The sequence below is a fragment of the Plasmodium gonderi genome (assembly GCF_002157705.1).
Source record: "Plasmodium gonderi DNA, contig: Chr14, whole genome shotgun sequence".
NCBI lineage: Eukaryota > Apicomplexa > Aconoidasida > Haemosporida > Plasmodiidae > Plasmodium > Plasmodium gonderi.
This window is the reverse complement of record NW_021628939.1, coordinates 282702-303475: the sequence shown is the minus strand read 5'-3', so window position 1 is coordinate 303475 and position 20774 is coordinate 282702. Positions and strand designations below refer to the sequence as shown.

Sequence of the window (20774 nt, the reverse complement as noted above, 5' to 3'; positions counted from 1 at the left end):
GTATAGCTTAATATCATACTTCAGCTTTTAATATAATAGAAACTTATTTCACATATGGGGGATATATGTATAACATTTTGCTTTTCTGTTAAGGGAAAGATACTAAGTGTTCTTAAGAATATGCATATATAAAACAACTAAAATGTTTCTATATGAATATAAATAAGGGAATTAGGTATTGAGGGGAGGGTAAGTATTGTTGTTTTACTCTTTTTTCTCCTTGATGTAAATACAAGCATAACACGAATAAAGAACAAAAAAAAAAAAAAAAGAAAAAAAAAAGGAGTTATACATTTTTATGGGATAATATTTCAATTTTTTAAAATTTCAGCTTACATATCCATTTATACAATGATTACAAGTTATTCTGTGAAAACATATTGTACTTTTTTTAAGCATATTTATTTTTTTTTTTTTTTTGCTGTTTCTTCTGAAATATTTTTTTTTTGAATATTTTTACTCTGTGTTAAATATTAACGAAGATAATTATATTTACTAGACACTTATTAGGGGCAGTTTGAAATCTTAGTTTATTCGATCAAGCTTTTATGTAAAACTTTCTTCGTCAGCTAGTACTTCAAATTTTCTTTTAAAGCACCTTTTTAAAAGGGAAAATATGTGTAAAAGTCTTTATAATAATTTTTTTCATTGAAAAAAAGTGAAAATTATGATGTTATATGAAGTAAATAGTGAATACAGTTGTAGTATTTTTTCTACACTTCTCTTGCGTTATGGATTTAAAACATGAATTCACACATGTATACATATACGTCCTCTTTCGTAAAATTCGTACTCAGGGAAATAGAGAAAAAGGGCTCTTACATGTTTATGAAATCTTTAGTGCTGTTCTGCTTTTCTTTTTTTTTTTTTCATCTCCCCCCCACCTTCTCCCTGTTGAATAAATATTATTTCACAAATGAAAAGAGAAGGCGCGAACATTTTTAAAAATATTGGCACTTTTACGCAAAAAGATATCTATTTGTGTGTACACATTTTATGTGTAGTTCTTTATAAAGCATATAGGTCTCAATTTTTTTTTAAATCTATCGTTTCAACTGAGGAAGTGGACTTCACTACGGCAGTGTTGCATTTTGTATTGAATCCTCTTTTTTTTTCCTACACACATAAGGAAAAAAAAAAAAAAAAAAAAGGAACATTGTTAAGTACATACACGCATACATACATTCAAATGCAAATTTTCGCATTTGTATAAGAGCTCATACATGAATATTCTCATACACACGTTACTTCCTCTACAGCATAATTTTCTTGCAGACAAGAAGACTTCAGATTTCTGATGTGTACGTAGGTATTTGATTATTTCATGTGCATGCAAAAAACATATATATATATATATATATATAAATAATCATGTGCTGTGAAATTGCGCTGGCACTTCCTATATTGTGGAATGGTGATTTAAATTTACGTATTTTTTAATAATTCCATTTTTTACACTTGGTACACACATTTGCTAAAAATAAAAATTTACGCAAAAATTGAAAAGGAAAAAAAAAAAAAAAAAATTCGTATAAATATTGGCTTAAATAATTCGACTTAGCAGTAAGTTCTCTAGTAATTTTTTTTTTTTTCTTTTTTTGAGTAGTACTAGGGATAAAACATATTTTATGATTTTTTTTTTATTTCCATTCGTTTATTAAAAATTCGTGTTGTGCTTTTTTTATTGTTGTTCTATGTCGCATTAGTCTAAATAGCACAAATCTACAGAATTTTTTTTTTCACGCAATTATATAATATTGGTAAAGGATTATATTTACATATCGTGTATGCCCCACTAAAAATACTTTCTTCAAAATATAATGATTCGTTTTTTTTTTTTTTACAATGAGGATGAAAATCCTTATTTAACTTAATAAATGAATAACGAATTTGTGTGTCTCTATTTTAATTTAAAAAATAAAAAAGGAAAAAATTGTGCAGAATTATACAAAAAACCAAAACAAAATAGCTGATTATAAAGGAGTGAACAACTGTAACAGTATGTAAAAATATTACAACTTTTTTGACAGATTTACAAAGGCCCCTTCAGTTGGTTTTAAAGGGTACACCAGAGAACCTCATGGAAGAGTACTGTACAAATAATTGTATCTCCTTCGAGAGAGTCGTAAGAAGGCATTATATCCATCTTACTAATATATGTTTCATTGATTATAACAAGGGAAAGGAAGAAATAAATTGTTTTACTGAAAGGTATTTTATATGTATGCATGCAAGTATGCACTAGTTCGTAGTGAACTATATGAGTTGTAAGTATGACATGATTTAAAAGGTGCCACATAATTTGGGATTGTATTTAACATTTATGCTTTGTAGCAAATTCTCATTATTACAGAAACATTCTCTGTTATGTCAATAAAATTGATGCTTCTAAAATATAGGAAAATAAAAACAACTATGTTATTTTTCCAGATTCTCATATATGTACAAACAGAAGCCAAAAAAAGGGAAACAATTTGTACACATCTTGTTATTTTAATTCTTTTTAAATAGTAGAAAAAAAAAAAAAAAAATAAAATTGATCAACCATTTGACTAACAGAGAGGTGTGGGGTGATAAGGAAAGAAATGAAGAACTTTATACATAAACGAAAGAATGATAGCAAATGCATAATCTTAAAATTAGAGGATAATATATATATGGAAAAAATGGAATATCATATAGTACCGCAATATTTTTTACTAAATGATAACAATAATAAGGATGTTTATTTTGTGTTAAAGAAGACGAATTTAAAAATAAATGAGAAAACTCTAATGAATGGGATAATAGAGAAAAAAATACAAATGAAAAAGCAAGGGATAAGCGAAAATTTTGAGGGGAAACATAACCTTTTGTCTGGGCATGCCAACAGTGCCAAGTTCAACTTACACCCGTTAGTTTCTTCCACGATGTGTGATTACATATGTGAAGAAAAGGAAAATGAAGGGAAATATACACTACTCAACTGTAATAAAAAAGAGGAAATAAAAAGTGAATCAAGCAGGAAGAGTGTCGAAAAAGTTATCAACCTGTTAGATGAACAAAAATCCATGTTAGGAAAAAGAAATTATATTTATCTTACCTCTAGTACTAAAAGCATCGAAAAAAAAAAGAATGGCAACATATGCTGTAGAAAAGAAAATATTATGAGTTTATTAAAAAACTCGTCGAAAAAATTTTTATATTCTGCAGAAAAAGTAAAACTTTTTAAAAAAATATTTTTTAATACAAAAAGAAAAGATGATACATTGATTTGTGATAAAATGATTGTAGCAGATTGTCAAAATAAATGTACAAATAGTGATTATACAGAACCACGAGGTTATGTGATCAACCGAAAATGGGAAAATACAAAGGAAAAAAAGGAGGGAAATAACGAAAGAGAAATAAATGAAACATGGAAACAATTTTTTTTAGACAAGCTAAGCGAAAAAAGACAAAGCATATGCAGAAGGAATAACACATTATTTCCTGAAGAAGACACACTCAAAAATAACAAAATGAAGGATGATGAAGAATGTGTAAAGAGTAAATCTGTTATAATCATATATGAGGATGGAAAAAAAAAGATTTTAAATAAAGGCATAAATGGTAATAAGAAAAAACATTATCATATAAAATATGAATATAAAAATAAAAACACAAATCCATTGATTCCAAATTTAAGTAACAAAAAAAAAGAATATGATCAGTATGGGATATTACATGAAGAGGAAAAAAAAATCAGAACAAATAAGCGCCTGCTTTTAAGTAACACAAAAGAGGGATTGTTCAAGCCAAAAGAAGTAAGAAAAATGAGTAAGAAGAAAAAAAATAGTTTTAACATGCCGAATATAGAAAAAAAGGTTCAACAGAAAATGCACCAAAGTGATAATAATGGATTCTTGGAGTATTCCTCATCAGGTATAAACATAAAACAGTATAATACTAGTAGGTATAAAAGAATAAATATGGAAGACGACAAAGCAGTTGACAAATATAGTTATAAAAAAGAAAAACAGTTCTGTGATGTTATAAAGGACAAAAATGGGAACCACATTTTGTTTAAAAAATCTGTACATATGGATAATAAGAACAAAATAAAAATAAGGAGTTTGGATAACTCTAAAAATAGTAAGAAAACAATTGTACCCCATGAGGAAAAGAATGCAATGAAAGGGAAAAAGAAATTTTTTATTAAAACGAAGGAAAACAATATGAAGGAAACAGTAGAATATATGGATAGTGACGAATCTCGTACTAGCATTATTATGCAGTATAATGCAATTAATGAGAGCTGTAAAGTGAGAAAAGAACAAAATGAAGAAATGAATAACCTAAATGGCAATCCTAAAAAGAGAATACAAATCGAGCAGGCATGGAATCTCTGTGGAGACAAAATAAAAAATTGTGTTTACCAAGAAACTATTGCTAATAGGAAAGTTCACCACGATTCAAACCATGACAAATGTTGGATCAACATCGAGAATGTTGCTGAATTTCAGAAAAGTGAACAGATCTTAATTAATAAGACAAATTGTAGAAATCACTTCTACCTAATTTGCAAAGATGTTAATGAAAAACTAGGGAACAAAACGAAGGACATGTTTTACTTCTTTTACGAAAAAAATAAGAATATAAACAGGAAGAATGTAGCATGTATTGAAGGGAAACTGACAGAAGAGACAAGCATAAATGGGATAAACCCAAATAAGACATATTTTGAACGCACAGCAACAAAAAATAATACTACCTTTAACATTTATAGTAACAGAAATGAAGAGGAAGAAGAAGAAGAAAAATGTAGAAAAAAAAAAAAAAAAAATTTTGAAAAAAATAAATTAAGAATAAAAAATTTTGTTAATAAAAATGAGATATTTAATCTGTCTAGAAGAGAAGATGAACAGATGAAGAATGAAAAGGAAAACATACAAGTAAGCGACGTGTCAGATAAATTGCCATCATACAGTATTGGAATGTCGTATGATTTTATTTGCCAACTTGAGAAAATGAATACATGTACTAGTGTGAACGACTCAGACTATAATAATGAGATAAATAAAAGTGTTATCGAGAAAAAAATAAAAATGGAAGAAGTTTTATCTGCATATCCAGTAGAACCAGATTATTCGGAAGGGAAAAATGAAGCACACAATATTACGAAAAAAAATGAAATAACTGCTGCAGTGGATATAAGCACTGGCACAGTGATCCTAGCAAATCATTTAACTAAGGGAAAAATTGATAAGAATATTAAAAATAGTATAAATATAGCAACAACAAATAACAGCTTACATGCACATAAAGAAGGTTCAAACTGCCCAGAAGAGGAGCATCTCACAAATGATAGAACTGATGAAGACAGAATAATTTATGAGCAAATAAGTAAGACAGACGATTCTAATAATTGTGTAAGAATAGAAAGTGAGGAAACAAAATATGACAACATCTTATCTTACGATAAACAGAAATTATTGATGGAAGATTTAGTAACCAGTATATCGAAGGAAAATAATTATAATAATTATTATCATAAAAAAAAACAAAAGCATGAAGAGGGAAATAAAAAAAAAAAGGAGAGAATAATTGGGAAGAAAAATGAGGATACTAAAATGGAACACAAAATAAATATGTTAGAAAAAAAGAAAAAAAAATTTCGATCATATTTTATGAAATTTAGATCCTTTCTTTTTTTCCAGCACAGAAGGATGATTAAGACAGTGACGTCCCTCAGCACCGAAAATGGATCGAGAACATTTATTAAAAAAAAGAAATTTAATTTAAGAAGAAAAAGAAAAATTAAAAAATTAAAAAGTTTAAGGTTACTAAACATGCACGGATCTAAAAAAATGGTAGAGAATAACAGTAATGTGAGGGTAGAAAAGAAACATAGCGAAGATTGTCAATCTAGAGAATATTTATTAGGACAACAAAGAGAAAAAGAAAAAGTAAGTTTTGCTTAGGTTGATGCATTAAATTGGTTTTCCATTCTGGATCATCCGTTTGATCATCGGCTCAGATATTCTTTTATTAGCAAAACCGTTTACATAAGCCTCGAATAATGTAAAAATTTCATAATTTCACATAAAGCACGTTTTCACAGATATACCCATTTTCCTGTCCTCTTTATTCACCCCCTCTAATCTAATCACATTTTTTTTTTTTTTTTTTTCGAAAGGGAAGGAAGACCATTGTCCTTGACTTAGATGAGACACTTGTTCATAGCACTCTAAAAGGAGAGAAGTACAATTCCTTTAGGATCGATGTAAGCGTTCAAATCAACATTTGAGAAGAAGAAGTTACCCTTCAGCTTGCAAGCGTGTCTCCATATATATATTTATTTATTTCCTTATATGCTTGTCATTTTTACTATACTTTATGCATCCACTTATTTACCTGTGTGAAATTTTTTTTAGATAGAATTGGGCGATGAACACTGTACAATTTACGTGAATAAGAGACCAGGTAGCGCAAAAAAAAAAAAAAAAATAAATAAAATAATAACAAAATCACAACAAAATCACAACAAAATCACAACAAAATCACAACAAAATAATAAAAAAAGCACAATTAAAAGTTGTAGTAACACAAGAAACCTTCTCGTAAGGCAAAAAGTAAAAATATAACAACACATTCAATTTTATTATTTTATACCGTCTTGTGAAAAGGTGTAGAATACTTTTTTAAAGAAATATCGAAGTATTATGAAGTGGTAATTTTTACAGCTAGTTTACCTAAGGTAAAAAAAAAAAAAAAAGAAAAAAAAGTGGAAAATTGTACTCGTTAATTTTCGAAAAAAGCACGATATAATTTTTTTCTTTTTTAGAAATTAATATTTCCTCCTTTTTCTTAATTTAGTATGCAAATGCGGTTATTGACAAGTTAGATGAAGATAATATTTGTGCCTATAGATTGTTTAGGGAGTCATGTACTTTTTGGTATGTCCATTAGACTACAAAACAGAAAAATAAATTAACCATATGTTTAATGATCAAAACAGAAGAGTATTAAAAAAAGAAAAAAAAAATTTTTTTTGCGCACACTTTATAGGAATAATAATTATGTAAAGGACTTGAAAATACTAGGACGGGACTTAAAAAACGTTGTTATCATTGATGTATGAGCAAAAATGTTTTAAAATAATGAATATTTACATGTTCTTGAAAGTGGGTATAAGTGTATTCTCATATACATTCAATATATATGGGAATACTGAAAAGACACTTTTTTACAAACACCTCTTTTTAGAATTCAACCCTTGTTCAAAAATTTTGCGAAGAAAACTGTATCTTAATTAAAAGCTGGTATAATACCATTCACTTGTCCATTTTGTGCATTTAAATTGTAAGCATTTTTTTTTTTTTTTTTTTTGATATATTTACAAAACGTACTATGGTGTCTTTTTTCCCTTTTAGGTTTGACGATCCAACTGATAAGGAGCTTTACAAATTAGTTCCTTTTTTAAAAAAATTATCAAAGAAGGTATAAAAGGATAAATATAAACGCGCTCGTTTAGTTACCTAATTTATGTTCTATATGCAGTTATTTACAACATAGGTGTGTGCAAATACATACACGTGTATATTTTTTAATGTTATATATGTGAGCATTTGGAAGTTACACATCTCCCTTCTTAAGCACAAACCTTACACGTGTTATGAGAAATATCCTTTGTTGTATTGAGGAATCTCATAGACCTTAATACTTTAAGATATATATATATATTTTTTCCCCTTTTATCACTTTCTTTACTTAGAAATCGGTTATACACGAATTGAAAAAATATAACAAAAAAAGGAAGAAAAGATAAATTTAAAACTTCTCTACAGTGTTATAACGGTGTCTGTTTATACCACCTATACGTTGCACACTATTTGGATAATTAATAATATTACTGATCTCCCCTTTTTTTTTTTTTTTTTTTTTGGGGATGATGTTTTATTATATGTCCTTTTTATACACACACTGCAAGTTTTTTTTTTATTAATAATTTGTGAAGCTGTTTAATGCGGGAGGGTGCTAACATAACCCTTCTGTTATTTTTTTTTTTTTTACCATTGTTTTATTTCCCTTAATTTTAAAAATTCCCGCATATTTTCTGCATATATATGGACATGAAAATGTTTTTGACGCATAACTGTAGGATGGTTGTTAATTTCACATTTCCTGATAATAGTTTTCGTATGCAGATTATATATGGCTATATAATATGAGCATAACAATTTTATAATGAACCGAATTTTCATTTAATAGAATAGTATATTATAAAATAATAATGCACGCTTATTTAAACTTTTCATTTTATAGAGACAAAATTTTCCTTATGAAGAAAAATGTAAATTAAGATATATATTTAATATAGACTTTAAAAATAAAGTTCGATTGCTTTTGTCTTAAATGGCAAAATACTTTCATATGATGTGCTAATACCACATTATTTGATTTAGTATTTCTTTTGTGTTGTGTTTGTGTATAATGTAGATATAAGTTGGATATATAAAAGAAGCCCATTTTATTTAACCTCCACTAAATTTGCCTCCTATATAAATATGTTTTCCCAACTTTTCTTTTTCTTTTTTCAAAACTGTTGGGATTGATAGGTGTACGAAAATTCCTATATTTTGAAAAAAAAAAAAAAAAAAAAAATCATGTGCATGACAAAAATATGCAATAAAATGGCTAGCTAAAATTTGTTACAATTTTTGGAACATATATAATTTAATAACCCCCCGCTGAACTTTCCTTTTTTTCCACTTTTTTAAATAATAGTCATTTTGGATATTTGACCCCCTCCATTTAAATGAATAATATAGTTTTTTATCGAGCTCTACAAATGCAACATAATACGAACAATTTAACGTTTCAAATGATGAGAAATGGGTAACAAGAAAAAACACATAAATTAAATATATGCAATTATATATTATGGTGTATAAATAAAAAAAGTATATTTATAATAGTTGAAACATATATTGCGACGAATAAAAATGTCAGCCTTAATAATTAACACTACATTTAAGAACTTTTAAAATAAATCAAATACGGACGAAAAATTATTTTTTATTTTTTTTTAAAAAAAATTTTAAAGTAGCGAAAAATGTAAATAAAATTTCGTTGATATCATTTTCTCGAAAGCTTTGGATGTATATTTTTAAATATATATTATAACAAAATTTTCAGTTTTGTTATTTTTAGTGAGGCGCAAAATTTTAAGCATTTTTAATAGAAAACCCAACGATTGGAAATCAAATTTTTGCAGCACTGGGGATAGTAAGTGTAACGCATGGTTTTTCATAAATTGATGACAATTAAAGAATTTCCATTTTAAGGGAAAGTTTAAGCAAGCATGTGTACAATATTATGCCCTACAACATTCTGAGTTTAAAGATAAATCAACTTGTATGTATTTATGTATATATATTTCCTTCGCGAGGAAAAATCATCTCGTACGGACTTAATTCCTTATTCTATCAAAATGTTGAGGCTTTCCCCCCATTTAGTAATCTGAGTACATTTTCGCTCGTACTCCCATTTTATTGAAATCAATTTATTTAACAATTTTAAGAGACTTTTTTTTTTAAGAATGATGAATTACAAAATTACGATGTACTCTCGAGTCCTGAGTATATATAAATTGAACTCAAAAACATTGCTCAGTTGAGCGTGAGTTTAAGATGAAGTTAACTTGAAAATCTGACAAAAAAAAAAAATCTCTTAGAATTGTTTTAAATTTTAAAATAAAAAGAAGAAATTTGTCGTTCTTATTAATAAAATTATTTATTGTAGAGTAAAATGGCTTCATAAACCACTGCTTGGAGTTTTACCCAATTTTTACCTTCTTTTAATATTGTACCCACATTGTGCATTTATACAGAATAATATCTATATACATAATATCCATATATGCTTGTCTACATCGGGAGTATATATCCCATAACTAATACAGGGATATATGTATGTATACATATATACGTACATATAAATGTCTGAGCTCATGGAAAAATAATTATAAGGTTTAATTTTTTTTTTTTTTTTAAGTGTCCATAACGAGGATTATTCGAAGAAAATGTGAGTGAACAAAAAAAAAAAAAAAACATGAACGGAAGTGTTCATACATATATACTCATGATGCTTCCCTGCTGAAATTTCAAAAAAATTTCCTAGTTTTACATTTTAATCCAAATATGTTAAGACGATTTTTTATTTTTAAAAACGTCTATATAATGACAGCGTCCTATGAAAAATGTCATGTAGAGATGAAAAGTGCTTATATATATATGTATATATATACAATACGAAGAATGGAGAACAAAGAGTTTTTATAAAAAAATTAATACACACGGGTAATAGCTTCGAGCTAGTGGATATCTCTTATGGCTAAACCCGAGTGTTTTAAGTCTTAATCATTAAACTTAGAGAGTTTGTTTGTATGCGCTCATTACATTTTTGTTACTAAGTTTATTTATATATATGTGGGGTGGTACCTATTTTGTATAAGTTCAAAATTTGGATGCATATTCTTTTTATGTCTTCATATTCAACGTCAAATAACTTGAACCAATTGGTACTCTGATGAAATTTGTAATGCGCAAAAAAAGTAGTATGTAAATTATAAAGCTTGTTAAGCTATGCATAACACACACATGTACGTATGCTATTGAAGTATATAATTTCTTGAGGTGTACCCGAATTAGTGGGATGTTCAATTTGTTCGCAGCCAGAAAAATACTTGCAACTGCAATGCAGCGTGGTTGATATTCGCAACATAAGGTTGTTCGCATGCTGCAGGAGGTGCAATTAGAAAATGATTTTGATTGTGTCAAAATGCGATAATGTAAAATATAATAAAATAAAGAACAAATAAGTAGAGAGATGTACAAGACAGGAGAAAACTTGAACATGCTGCAAGGGACGATATTAAGCAGAAAACAAATAATGTGTCGTAATTTAGGGTGCGAGTAGATAAACACATAGGCAAAAAAAAAAAAAAAAAAAAAAAAAAAAAAAAAAAATTTTTAACCTATCATTTAAAAATCCCCACGAAATTTGCGCTACCTTTTTTGTCAAGTCCTCATCAAATTTGTTTAAATTATTAAAAAGAGAATGTATATACGGCAGGAGAAATAAATGTGGATGTTGATTTATTTTATGAACTAAAAATCCTATTTCTTTTAATATCAAAAGCTCGTAAGTGAAAATTTCAACTTTCATGTTTTTATATTCCTAAGAATGGGAACAAAAAAGGAAGACATGTAATTAAATTTGTAGATACATATTTTCCTTGTTAAAAAAAAAAAAAAAAAAAAAAAAAAAAAAGCACACAACTGTGTTGCACTCATGAAGAAATATACATATATTGAACTTATACTTGTCACACTTTACACATAAATTAACGTGTCCAAAAGCCCTAATATTACCTGCGATTCTGTGTCTATTCTAAAATGTTCTAACTTGATATTTTTTACATCAAAATAGTAGTGCTTACTTTTTAAATCTTCGTACTTGTATAGAAAATAAAATGCGCTGATTATTTTGTACACACGACAAAAGTCTTCTTCTAACTTACAAGCCAAGTATAGCGATGAAGGAGCGATAATCTGAAAAAGAACAGTGGTTCGTTTTCGTGTACACATTTGAAAAAGAAACTATGGACAAAGTAGTTTTTTTTTTTTTTTTCTTTTTTTTTGCTGTTGTTGCTTCATATATATATGCACAAAAATGATATTATTACTTTGTAGAAATGTATTATAGGGGCTCATTTTGAGATAAATTTTACCTTTGCATCAAAATCAGTTAGGGACTTTTTAAAATAAAAACGATGAAACAAAACCTGGGCAGTCGCTATTGTCACAGCTTTGCGCTTTAAAATTATTCCAGCCTCTTGTATCAACTGGCAGCTGTATATTCTCAATTTCATTTCGTCATTTTTTTCTACATTTTTCTCTTCACTTGGGGTTTTTACCTTATTTCTATCAATTAAAATTATGTCATTTATCATGTTTCGATGGGTTGAATGGGCACAAAAAAAAAAAAAAAAAAAAAATGAAAAAAAATGAAAAAATGGGATAAATCTAAAAAACGCGGAAGCAAAACTAATAAAACAAACAGAAGCGTGAAAATGTGAATACTTGCATAAAATTAACAATTGTCAAGGTAGCACAGCTTTTCCTCATTGATGCGGAATGAGAAAAAACAAAATAAATTAGATGGGAAAGAAAAAAAAAAAAATTGTCAAAAAGGGTAATTATTTTAAGCGAAAGTCAGCGGCATTGAACACATTGTTCTAATGGTACACTTGCATGCTACAATTTAACTGTTTTTAAAAATTTGTGCCTCCTGAAAAATATACATTTATGTTCTATGTCCTAATTGTATGTGGAGAGCAGTGGGCATTGCTTACACATGCTGAAAATAGATAGACGCCTTTTGAGTTTTTAATGCCATGCTGGTCAAATTTTTTATATATATTTTGCGTCAATTATTTTGTGTCAATTATTTTATGTCAATTATTTTGTGTCAATTATTTTATGTCAATTATTTTGTGTCAATTATTTTGTGTCAATTATTTTATGTCAATTATTTTGTGTCAATTATTTTGTGTCAATTATTTTGTGTCAATTATTTTGTGTCAATTATTTTGTGTCAATTATTTTGTGTCAATTATTTTGTGTCAATTATTTTTATTTTATATTTTATTTTTTTCTCCCACTTAATACTTACACTTAATCCCTAATAAGTGTTTTCATATGTTTCAGCTTTTCTGTAAGTTTCTGCTTTGCACTTTGTAGCTCCTTGAGCCTCATAACATTATATATAACTATTTTAAAGTTGTTGCTGCGATATATGTTTATGAATTTTTCAGAGTCAAATAAATTTTTTTGAAGAAATTTATTTTGTAAAAATTTCAAATCAGAATATTGGACTTTACCCTGTTTTAATATTTCTTCGTAATCCATATGATAAAATTGTTCATAAATAATTTCATCGATTAATTTAATTAAAACTTGTAGTACAACTGCTTCGGATATGGGTGATATGTAATATTCCCACTTTAATAAATCTGTTACCTTTATTTTGGTGAGTTCGTTTAAATCGTCGTATATGATTATGCGTATTGTAGCTAATAGGACTGGGTCTACAATAGATTCTGAACCTATGTAGAAGTAATTTTTCCTATGATGGTGTTGAAGCTTTTCTTCAATGTAGAATTTGTTAATACGATCTTTCATAGTAAATATATTATATTCGTTAAAATATTTATTTTTTCTCAGATAATCATTTAATATTTCTTTTTTTTTTCTCGTAATTTTTGCACTTTCCATATTAAGAGCAAATCGTTCATACACATTATCACTATTTGGTACAACGTTAAGAATTTTAAATAAATTTACCTTAACCTGTGGTAAGCTTTCTAACATTATTAGGGGTAATTTATCAAATCCTAGTATTTGTATAATTATTTCTCTTACTATTTTTATATCAAAATAGAAATAAACCTTTGTACCTTTTTTATCAACAAATCCGTATTCTAACAGTAGGAGATCATTACTTAGATTTCCATAACTTATTGTAATTTCTTCATCTTTTTCTATGTCTTTTGAGCTTATTAACTGTACATTATCTAAGTTTTCAATCAGTTCTGCATCTTTTACATTATTATTCATTTGTTCTTCTTTCTGATAAGAAGTTTTTTTTGACATATATTCAGGTAGATTATCTTTAGAAATATCGTTCACTTCATTTTTCTTAATGTGCCTTTTCTCAGAATGGAAAAAACTTTTGAGGTTATTTTCGAAGAAAATCTTATCTTCTGCATATTTTCTCATTTCCTTTTTGATAATAGAATTCACAGAAAAATTGCTGTGGTTACAGATGTCTATTATGGGTATTAGGCACATATATGTATTTTCATCTTTTTCGTTTTTTTCATATTCGTTAAAATCATGCTTCGTGCATTCCTTTACGCTAAATTCCTCAACGACTTTTTCGATGTTTTCCATTTTTATGTTGCTGCTTAGGATATTATCCTTTAGTTCACAGTCATCATTTTTGGGACCATTTTGTGTGCCATTTTGGGGACTATTTTGTGTGCCATTTTGGGGACTATTTTGTGTGCCATTTTGGGGACTATTTTGTGTGCCATTTTGGGGACTATTTTCCCCTTTTCTTCTCTCCTTGTCCATTTGTTCCTTATTTACTGTTATATCACTTTTCAGCTTTATAACGTGCGAAGAAACGTACGAATATATATGCATCAAAAAGTTGTAATTAAAGAACTCATCAAATGATTCGAATAAGGATTCATTATAAGCGATAGATCTGATGGTATAATCAAGAATTTCAATGAGTGAACTAAATGTATTTCCCCCATTTTTACTACCATACGATTTGTTTATTTCACTACCACTCTCATGGAAACATACCCCATTTTGATTCTCATTAGATTTTTTTTCGCTCGAGAGCAAAATATAATGGTACAACCTGTTAACATCTCCCATATGGATATCCAAAATATGGGGAGAACATTGAGGTTTCCCCTCTCCAAATGAATTTTTGTTATCGATTAAGAGTTTCTCAATCGGACCATAGTACTCATTATTAGTAAATAAAATTCTGTGTATAACATTTTTGTCAATAAATAAAAAATTAGAGTTTTCATTATCCTCACTTTTATAAAAATTTATTATTTCGTGAAGCATTTGTCTTCTAAAATATATGATATTTTTCATACTAATATTATTAAAAAGAAAAAATGAGGAGTCTGAGAAATGTAGAGGTAAATGGGATAATTTTATTTTGTTAGTAATATAATAGACATAATGTTCATAATTTTTATAGAAGAAAAAATTGGTCTTCTCTTTAAGTGTATCATTTGTTTTTTCGTTTAGCATAGAATGTATTTGCCTTATATGCGTATACGCAACTTTGAGAACATTTTCCTCTTCATCGATGTTACACACTGGGTTTTTGTTTATGCAGTAAATATTTTGTTCTTTCTTTTGAGACACATTTTCACTGCTTGTGTGATATATTTTCCCTTGTTTCATAAAATAATTATTCAAAAGAACAAAACAAGTGTTATTAAAATTATAAGCATAAAGTAAAACATTGATGTATTTCGAAATGAAATATATATAAGCTATTATTAATGTTAATTTAACATCCCAATATTTTAAATAGATATGTGGTGATTTCATAAAGACTAAAAAATGAACATGCCTTTTATAAATATCATACATTAATATTGTAAAAGAATCTATTTTTTTTATCTCTTCTTCCATGTTATTTTTAAATATATATTTCAAGTAATTAACATTATACGTGTTGGAGAAGAAGTCAACATATTTTTGAATTTGTTTCACGATGTGGTTAAAATTAATTATGTATGAACTAGGTATGTTGCATATGATGTCTGATTTTTGAATTTTCTTTTTTGCAGTTATGCAGAGGATTTTGTCTTCAAAATGAGAATCGTTCATGTTGTCATCACAACAGTAGGCGTTTTTTTTTTTGATGCTTCCATTGCATTGTTGTTTATTCGATTGAACATTGGTATCAGATTTTTCAAATTGTTGTCCATTTTTACTAGCGTGTAGATTATGTTCCACGATAAAATCGTGAATTCTATTTTTTTCATACGTATAGTCATTCCTATTTTGTTCAGTGAATTCTATATTTTCTAGTGATAATGACTTATGCTTAAAATAGTTAGTTAAGTTGTAAATTGTAAAGATGGGGGTTATCAAATTATTTTTATATTCATATTTTTTATGTAATATGTTTTCCATTAATTTGTTTAGGTAATTTAGAGAGATATTTTCTTTGCTTATTTTATCCTGTTTAGATAATTTCAATGAACTGTTTTTCTTTTTGAACGGGTGAAAGACAGATTTACAACTTTGAATCAACTTGTGGGAAGAAAGATTATTGTCTCTTTCTCTCCTCGACCAACCATTTTGTGTGAATGATGGGAACAAATTTTTTTTTCTCTTATTATGTAGTATTTTTGTACTCTTAATTGGAAGTATGCTTATTAGAAGAAATGCCCATTTTAGCCATGATTCGAGTATGTTATTCATGTTACTACGAGAGTTTGGATAGCGATAGTAGTGAAACTGCAATTTGATCGTATCGCATAAGTGTATATAACTGCAGCATCATCGTCTCACTCGTGGACAAATTGTACATATTACATTATTGGTAATTGCACTTGTTTTGTTTCTTTTATGAGAGAAACATCTTTCTTTTTTAAAATGTATTATGAGAGTTGTGATATTATGTTAAAATATGGTAATATCCTATATGGGTTGGAGGGTATTACACATAACTAATTATATATGCCTATTTTATTTTTTCTTCACAAAAAAATACCAAATTGGGAAAGCACAAAAAATGGCCCTAGAAAAAAAACACTTCATTCCTTTTCATAAATTGTGATGCATTTGATACAGTGATTTCATCTTGTTGCCCAACTTTACAGTTAGCTCATTTTTTCTATGATGATTTATAAATTTTTGAATAAAAGGAACACTCTTAAACTGCAGAGTTGAAACGGTTCCTACATAAAGAAAATTATCAATTGATGGCACAAGAAAAAAAAAAAAAAAAAAAAAAAAAAAAAAAGAGGTTATATAACAGTATACACTTTGACAAGAATTTACATCCATTTAAATGTTTTAAATTTTTCTATTTTCTGATAATGCTTCTTAAGCTTAAGTGTGTGTGTTTTATTTTTTCTCTCTATGTGCGTAAATTTGTTGGACATTAATTTTTTTTGAAGGAAAAAATTGGTGCGAAAAAAAGAATACCATGGAGATGTTTTCCCACTCTCTATGAAGCTTTAAAAAAAAAGATAGTATATCTACATTTCTTTACAATGTTGGACGTATATATCTGCATATTTCATACACTAGTTTAATTCCAATTAAAAATATGCGTTTCCCCTTTGCTTTTCGTGTTTTTTTTTTTTTTTCCCTGATACTTTCATTTTGCTGCGAACATTTAACCATTTTTACATTTTTATTTTTTTCTTAACCCTTTTAAGGAACCTTAAAAAAAAAAAAAAAAAAAAACCAAGAACGTATCATTCCATGTTAGCAAGCAGAAGTAGACACTTATGTTGTCGAGAATTTTGTTTTGCACGATTGGGTCAAAAGAAACAACCTTTTTTTTTTTTTTTTTTTTTTTTTATGCACTTGTCATTCGCGTGCGAAGAATAAAATAACAAGTTATAGTCTGAAGACATGATGCATTTAAAATGAGGAAATCCACTTTAACAATGATTTTGCTTTTTTTTTTTTTTTTTTTTTAACTTTTTTTTAAACTACACTAATATTTAAAAAATATGCCTTTACCCCATATATGGGGTTTTCTTGAAATTATTTCAATTATTAATGCATCCACAAGTTTTTCACGTGTCCATATGATTATGGATGTTTTTAATTTTGAAAACGTAGAAGGGAAAATTTAATGACCACAAAATGTGAGGTAAAAAAAAATAATAAAAAAGTAATGCAGAAGATTAGCATGGCCTGCGCCTTTAAGCAACGGTGGGGAAAAACAAGCACCAAAAAATATATATAGGCAGGCGTGCACTTATATATAGAGAGAAAAAAAAACTCCTTCCTTTAAGTCACACAGAAAAGTAGGTTGAAATTTAGGTGTAATACACGTCTATAACCGTGCGAAAAATTGGAAGCAAGACATTTGCATAGAACATGCACGCAGAGAAATGCCATATTGCATGCATGTTTGAATGACCATGTAATGAAGTTGGCTATTTTTCCGTTCCACAATTTTTTTTTTATTTTTTTTCATTTTATGTCCTATGCATGGTAAAAGGAAAAAAAAAAAAAAAAAAAAAAAAAAAAAAAATGGGCCACAACTGCGCAGCTTCATAATTTCAGCAAAAAATTTAAAAGCTTGTTTAACCGAGATAAGTACACTTGTCAAAATTTATATATGTACATATATATATGTATTTGTATACTTGCATATATATATGTATTTTATTTTTTTAAATTTCAAAATTATGACTTATCTCCAAAAAGCATTTCCTTTTTTTTTTTTTTTATTTTCTATTTGTTTTATATTATATTTTGTTTTTTTTCAAAAGTTTCATTGAATTTTTTTGAAAACTCTCACTTTTAATAAAACTTGAAAAAGTTTGTACATATTCTTACCTTATACGTACGAACTTGTTGGATACACAAATACTTTCTTCTTGTGATTTCCTTCCTACAAGTAGAGGAATTGTTAAATAACCCACTGGAAACTCAAAAGCAGGAGAAAAAAAAAAAAAAAAAAAAAAAAAAAATTACTCCTACTCTTGATACCACTATTTCTTTTGTTTCCCCAAAATGGTAATGAACAAAATAACTAAATCGGACTCGAATAAGGATGAAGATGGGACACTGGAAAAAGGAGGATTATTTGACAATTTTTTTGAATGCATGAATGAGCAAATGAGCAGAATTGACAGATACCATCAGGACATGAGTAGAATGATGAATTCTTTGAGAACTCATTATTTACATGATGATTTTTCAAAATATTTTCCTAGTAGAAGATCCCTTTTAGATTATGATTTAAGAAATAGTGGAAACAGTGATGTACTTTTTTCCAAGCCTAAATCACTTTTTATGGAAGGATTCAGAAACGTACCCCCAATGGATGTTATAGATAAGGATAAAGAAATTGAGATTAAAATGGACGTACCTGGTTTAAATAAAGAAAATGTACAAATAAATTTATATAACGGACATTTGGAAATTAGCGGTGGTTGTAAGAAAACAGAAGAAACGAAGGATGAAAAACATAGGTATTACGTTAAAGAAAGATCTGAATCATCGTTTTATAGATCTTTTGCCTTACCTGAAAATGTATGCGAGGACAATATTAAAGCTACCTTTAAGGATGGAGTTTTAAAAATTGATATTCCTAAGAAAGACATTCTTCCAGAAAAAAAAAAGAAAATCGAAATTCAGTAATTTTTTCTTCTACCTGAGAAGACGGTTGTTACTATTTTGGATTCTGCTTGATTCTGTTTTTACACTTTAATTGTACTATAGTGTACGTTAGATAATTTTTTTTTCTTCTTTCTTTTTTTTGCTTTATTTTAAACATTATAGTTTCTTTTTTCTGAATAATGTTCTTTTTTTTTTTTTCTTTTATGCAACCCATAACGACATATCCTTCTCTAATGACATATATATATTTTTTTATTATATTAGTTCATTCCCACACATGATTAAGAAGCATTTTATGGAGAATTGTATATTTATTTTTACACCAATTTGTATAAACGTTTTAGGGGTGATCAAATATATGATGTACTTATCATTCGTACCCTTTTAATTTTTTTACCAAATTAAGCTTTTCTACATGCTGTTGAATACACATTAAATATTTTAAGGAATGCGAAAATTTAAGAAAAAATATGTGTGGGTTTACTTGGAACAATTTGTGAACTTTATATGTACATTAAAATGTGATAAGTGAAAGGAGCATTAAAATGTGCCAAGAGGAGTCGAAAAGTCTCCTTGGGAAAAAAAAAAAAAAAAAAAAATGAAAAAAGATGTTCTGCGGAGAGGACCGGAAAACAGTTGTTTATTTTCCCAGAAAAACTTTGCAGGACTAGAAAGTGGAACACGCAAAAAAGTTACATGTGTGCATGGAAAACATGCGTAAAAAGAGAGTCGATATTTGAGAAGAAACGCGGAGCTTTATGTTTAAGCGAATATTCTCTAAAAGAAAAACACACTCTCTGTTTTCAAAATATTACAGGCATACTATTTTATGTTATAAAAAATTGTTCATTTTTTTTTTTTTTAAATTTATTTTTTGGAATTAATATAACAATTTCCCTTCTGTGTGTGAGAGAAGGTTAAAAGAATTTTATTTGTCAAGCCGCTTTTTCGATTTGTCATTTTCCTTTTTCTTTTTCTTTTTTTCTTTTTTTTTTTGGTTAAATAACTTATAGCTACAGTTTTCAAAAAATGATGAGATTGGCAAAGCGTATATTGTCGTGAAATAAAATCCCATTCAGAGTTTGTGATATCATAACTTGATATATGTACTAATACACAATAAAGGAACACATGCTTTAGCGACATAAAAATAAATTAAAAACGCAAAGTGCAAAATTGATTTAAGGGGAGACGGAGAAAGGGTAAAATTTGAAAAAGTACATTTTTTGGAAATTCCTACTGAATTGGCAGAAACAGATCATGTATATTTTTTTAAAAATTAAAATGGAAAGTGCAAAATGAACAAAAAAAAAAAAAAAAAAAATAGAAGCAATTTCACAAAATTTATAGTAGTTAATTGCACTAACGGCGTGGGTTGCATTTTTATGTGACCATTAGAATTATAATAAAAGAAGCCTTATTCAAGAAATTAGGTATAATGTTCTTCCATCGAAATATCGAAATCATCACATGCAACATGAAGTAGATGCCAGATTGATGTTGATAAACTCTACGATAACGACAACTTATATGCGCATACATGGACATGCAATATATATATATATGTATATCAAATATTGTGTCCCAACATGTACGCATATATATAAGCGCTTAATTAAGTGATGCTTTATTTCTCTTGCTGAACTCGAAAAATAAAAATAAAAATTTAATTAGACAAAAAAAGGTGCAAAATGATCGCTGCTTAAGTCTATTGAACGCGTAAATCAGAAACATCAATGCAAAGAAAAAAAAAAAAAAAAAAAAATAGTAGTAGTAAATAATATTTCTCTATATAATCGCTAGAAAAGAGGGGATTTTTTTTAATGT

General features: G+C 27.6%; 4 protein-coding genes across 4 annotated transcripts; 2 read left to right on the top strand and 2 right to left on the bottom strand.

Moving 5' to 3' along the window:
* Window positions 1-2585: 2585 nt before the first annotated feature.
* On the top strand, window positions 2586-7467 carry PGO_140500 (NLI interacting factor-like phosphatase; the record flags this gene model as incomplete). The annotated part of the gene is made up of 8 exons (XM_028690044.1): window positions 2586-5927; window positions 6158-6244; window positions 6396-6444; window positions 6648-6718; window positions 6838-6917; window positions 7030-7096; window positions 7228-7283; window positions 7395-7467. The coding sequence occupies 8 exons, from the start codon at window positions 2586-2588 to the stop codon at window positions 7465-7467; spliced, it is 3825 nt and encodes a 1274-aa protein (XP_028545845.1).
* A 2699-nt stretch (window positions 7468-10166) lies between these two features.
* Window positions 10167-11977, bottom strand: PGO_140490 (cyclin 4; the record flags this gene model as incomplete). Its single annotated transcript, XM_028690043.1, has 6 exons — window positions 10167-10213; window positions 10464-10548; window positions 10665-10761; window positions 11000-11202; window positions 11397-11576; window positions 11756-11977. 6 exons carry the CDS (start codon window positions 11975-11977, stop codon window positions 10167-10169), a joined length of 834 nt encoding a protein of 277 aa, XP_028545844.1.
* A 724-nt stretch (window positions 11978-12701) lies between these two features.
* Window positions 12702-16058, bottom strand: PGO_140480 (hypothetical protein, conserved; the record flags this gene model as incomplete). Its single annotated transcript, XM_028690042.1, has 1 exon — window positions 12702-16058. One exon carries the CDS (start codon window positions 16056-16058, stop codon window positions 12702-12704), a length of 3357 nt encoding a protein of 1118 aa, XP_028545843.1.
* A 2280-nt stretch (window positions 16059-18338) lies between these two features.
* On the top strand, window positions 18339-18968 carry PGO_140470 (heat shock protein; the record flags this gene model as incomplete). Its single annotated transcript, XM_028690041.1, has 1 exon — window positions 18339-18968. One exon carries the CDS (start codon window positions 18339-18341, stop codon window positions 18966-18968), a length of 630 nt encoding a protein of 209 aa, XP_028545842.1.
* Between the last annotated feature and the right edge of the window lie 1806 nt (window positions 18969-20774).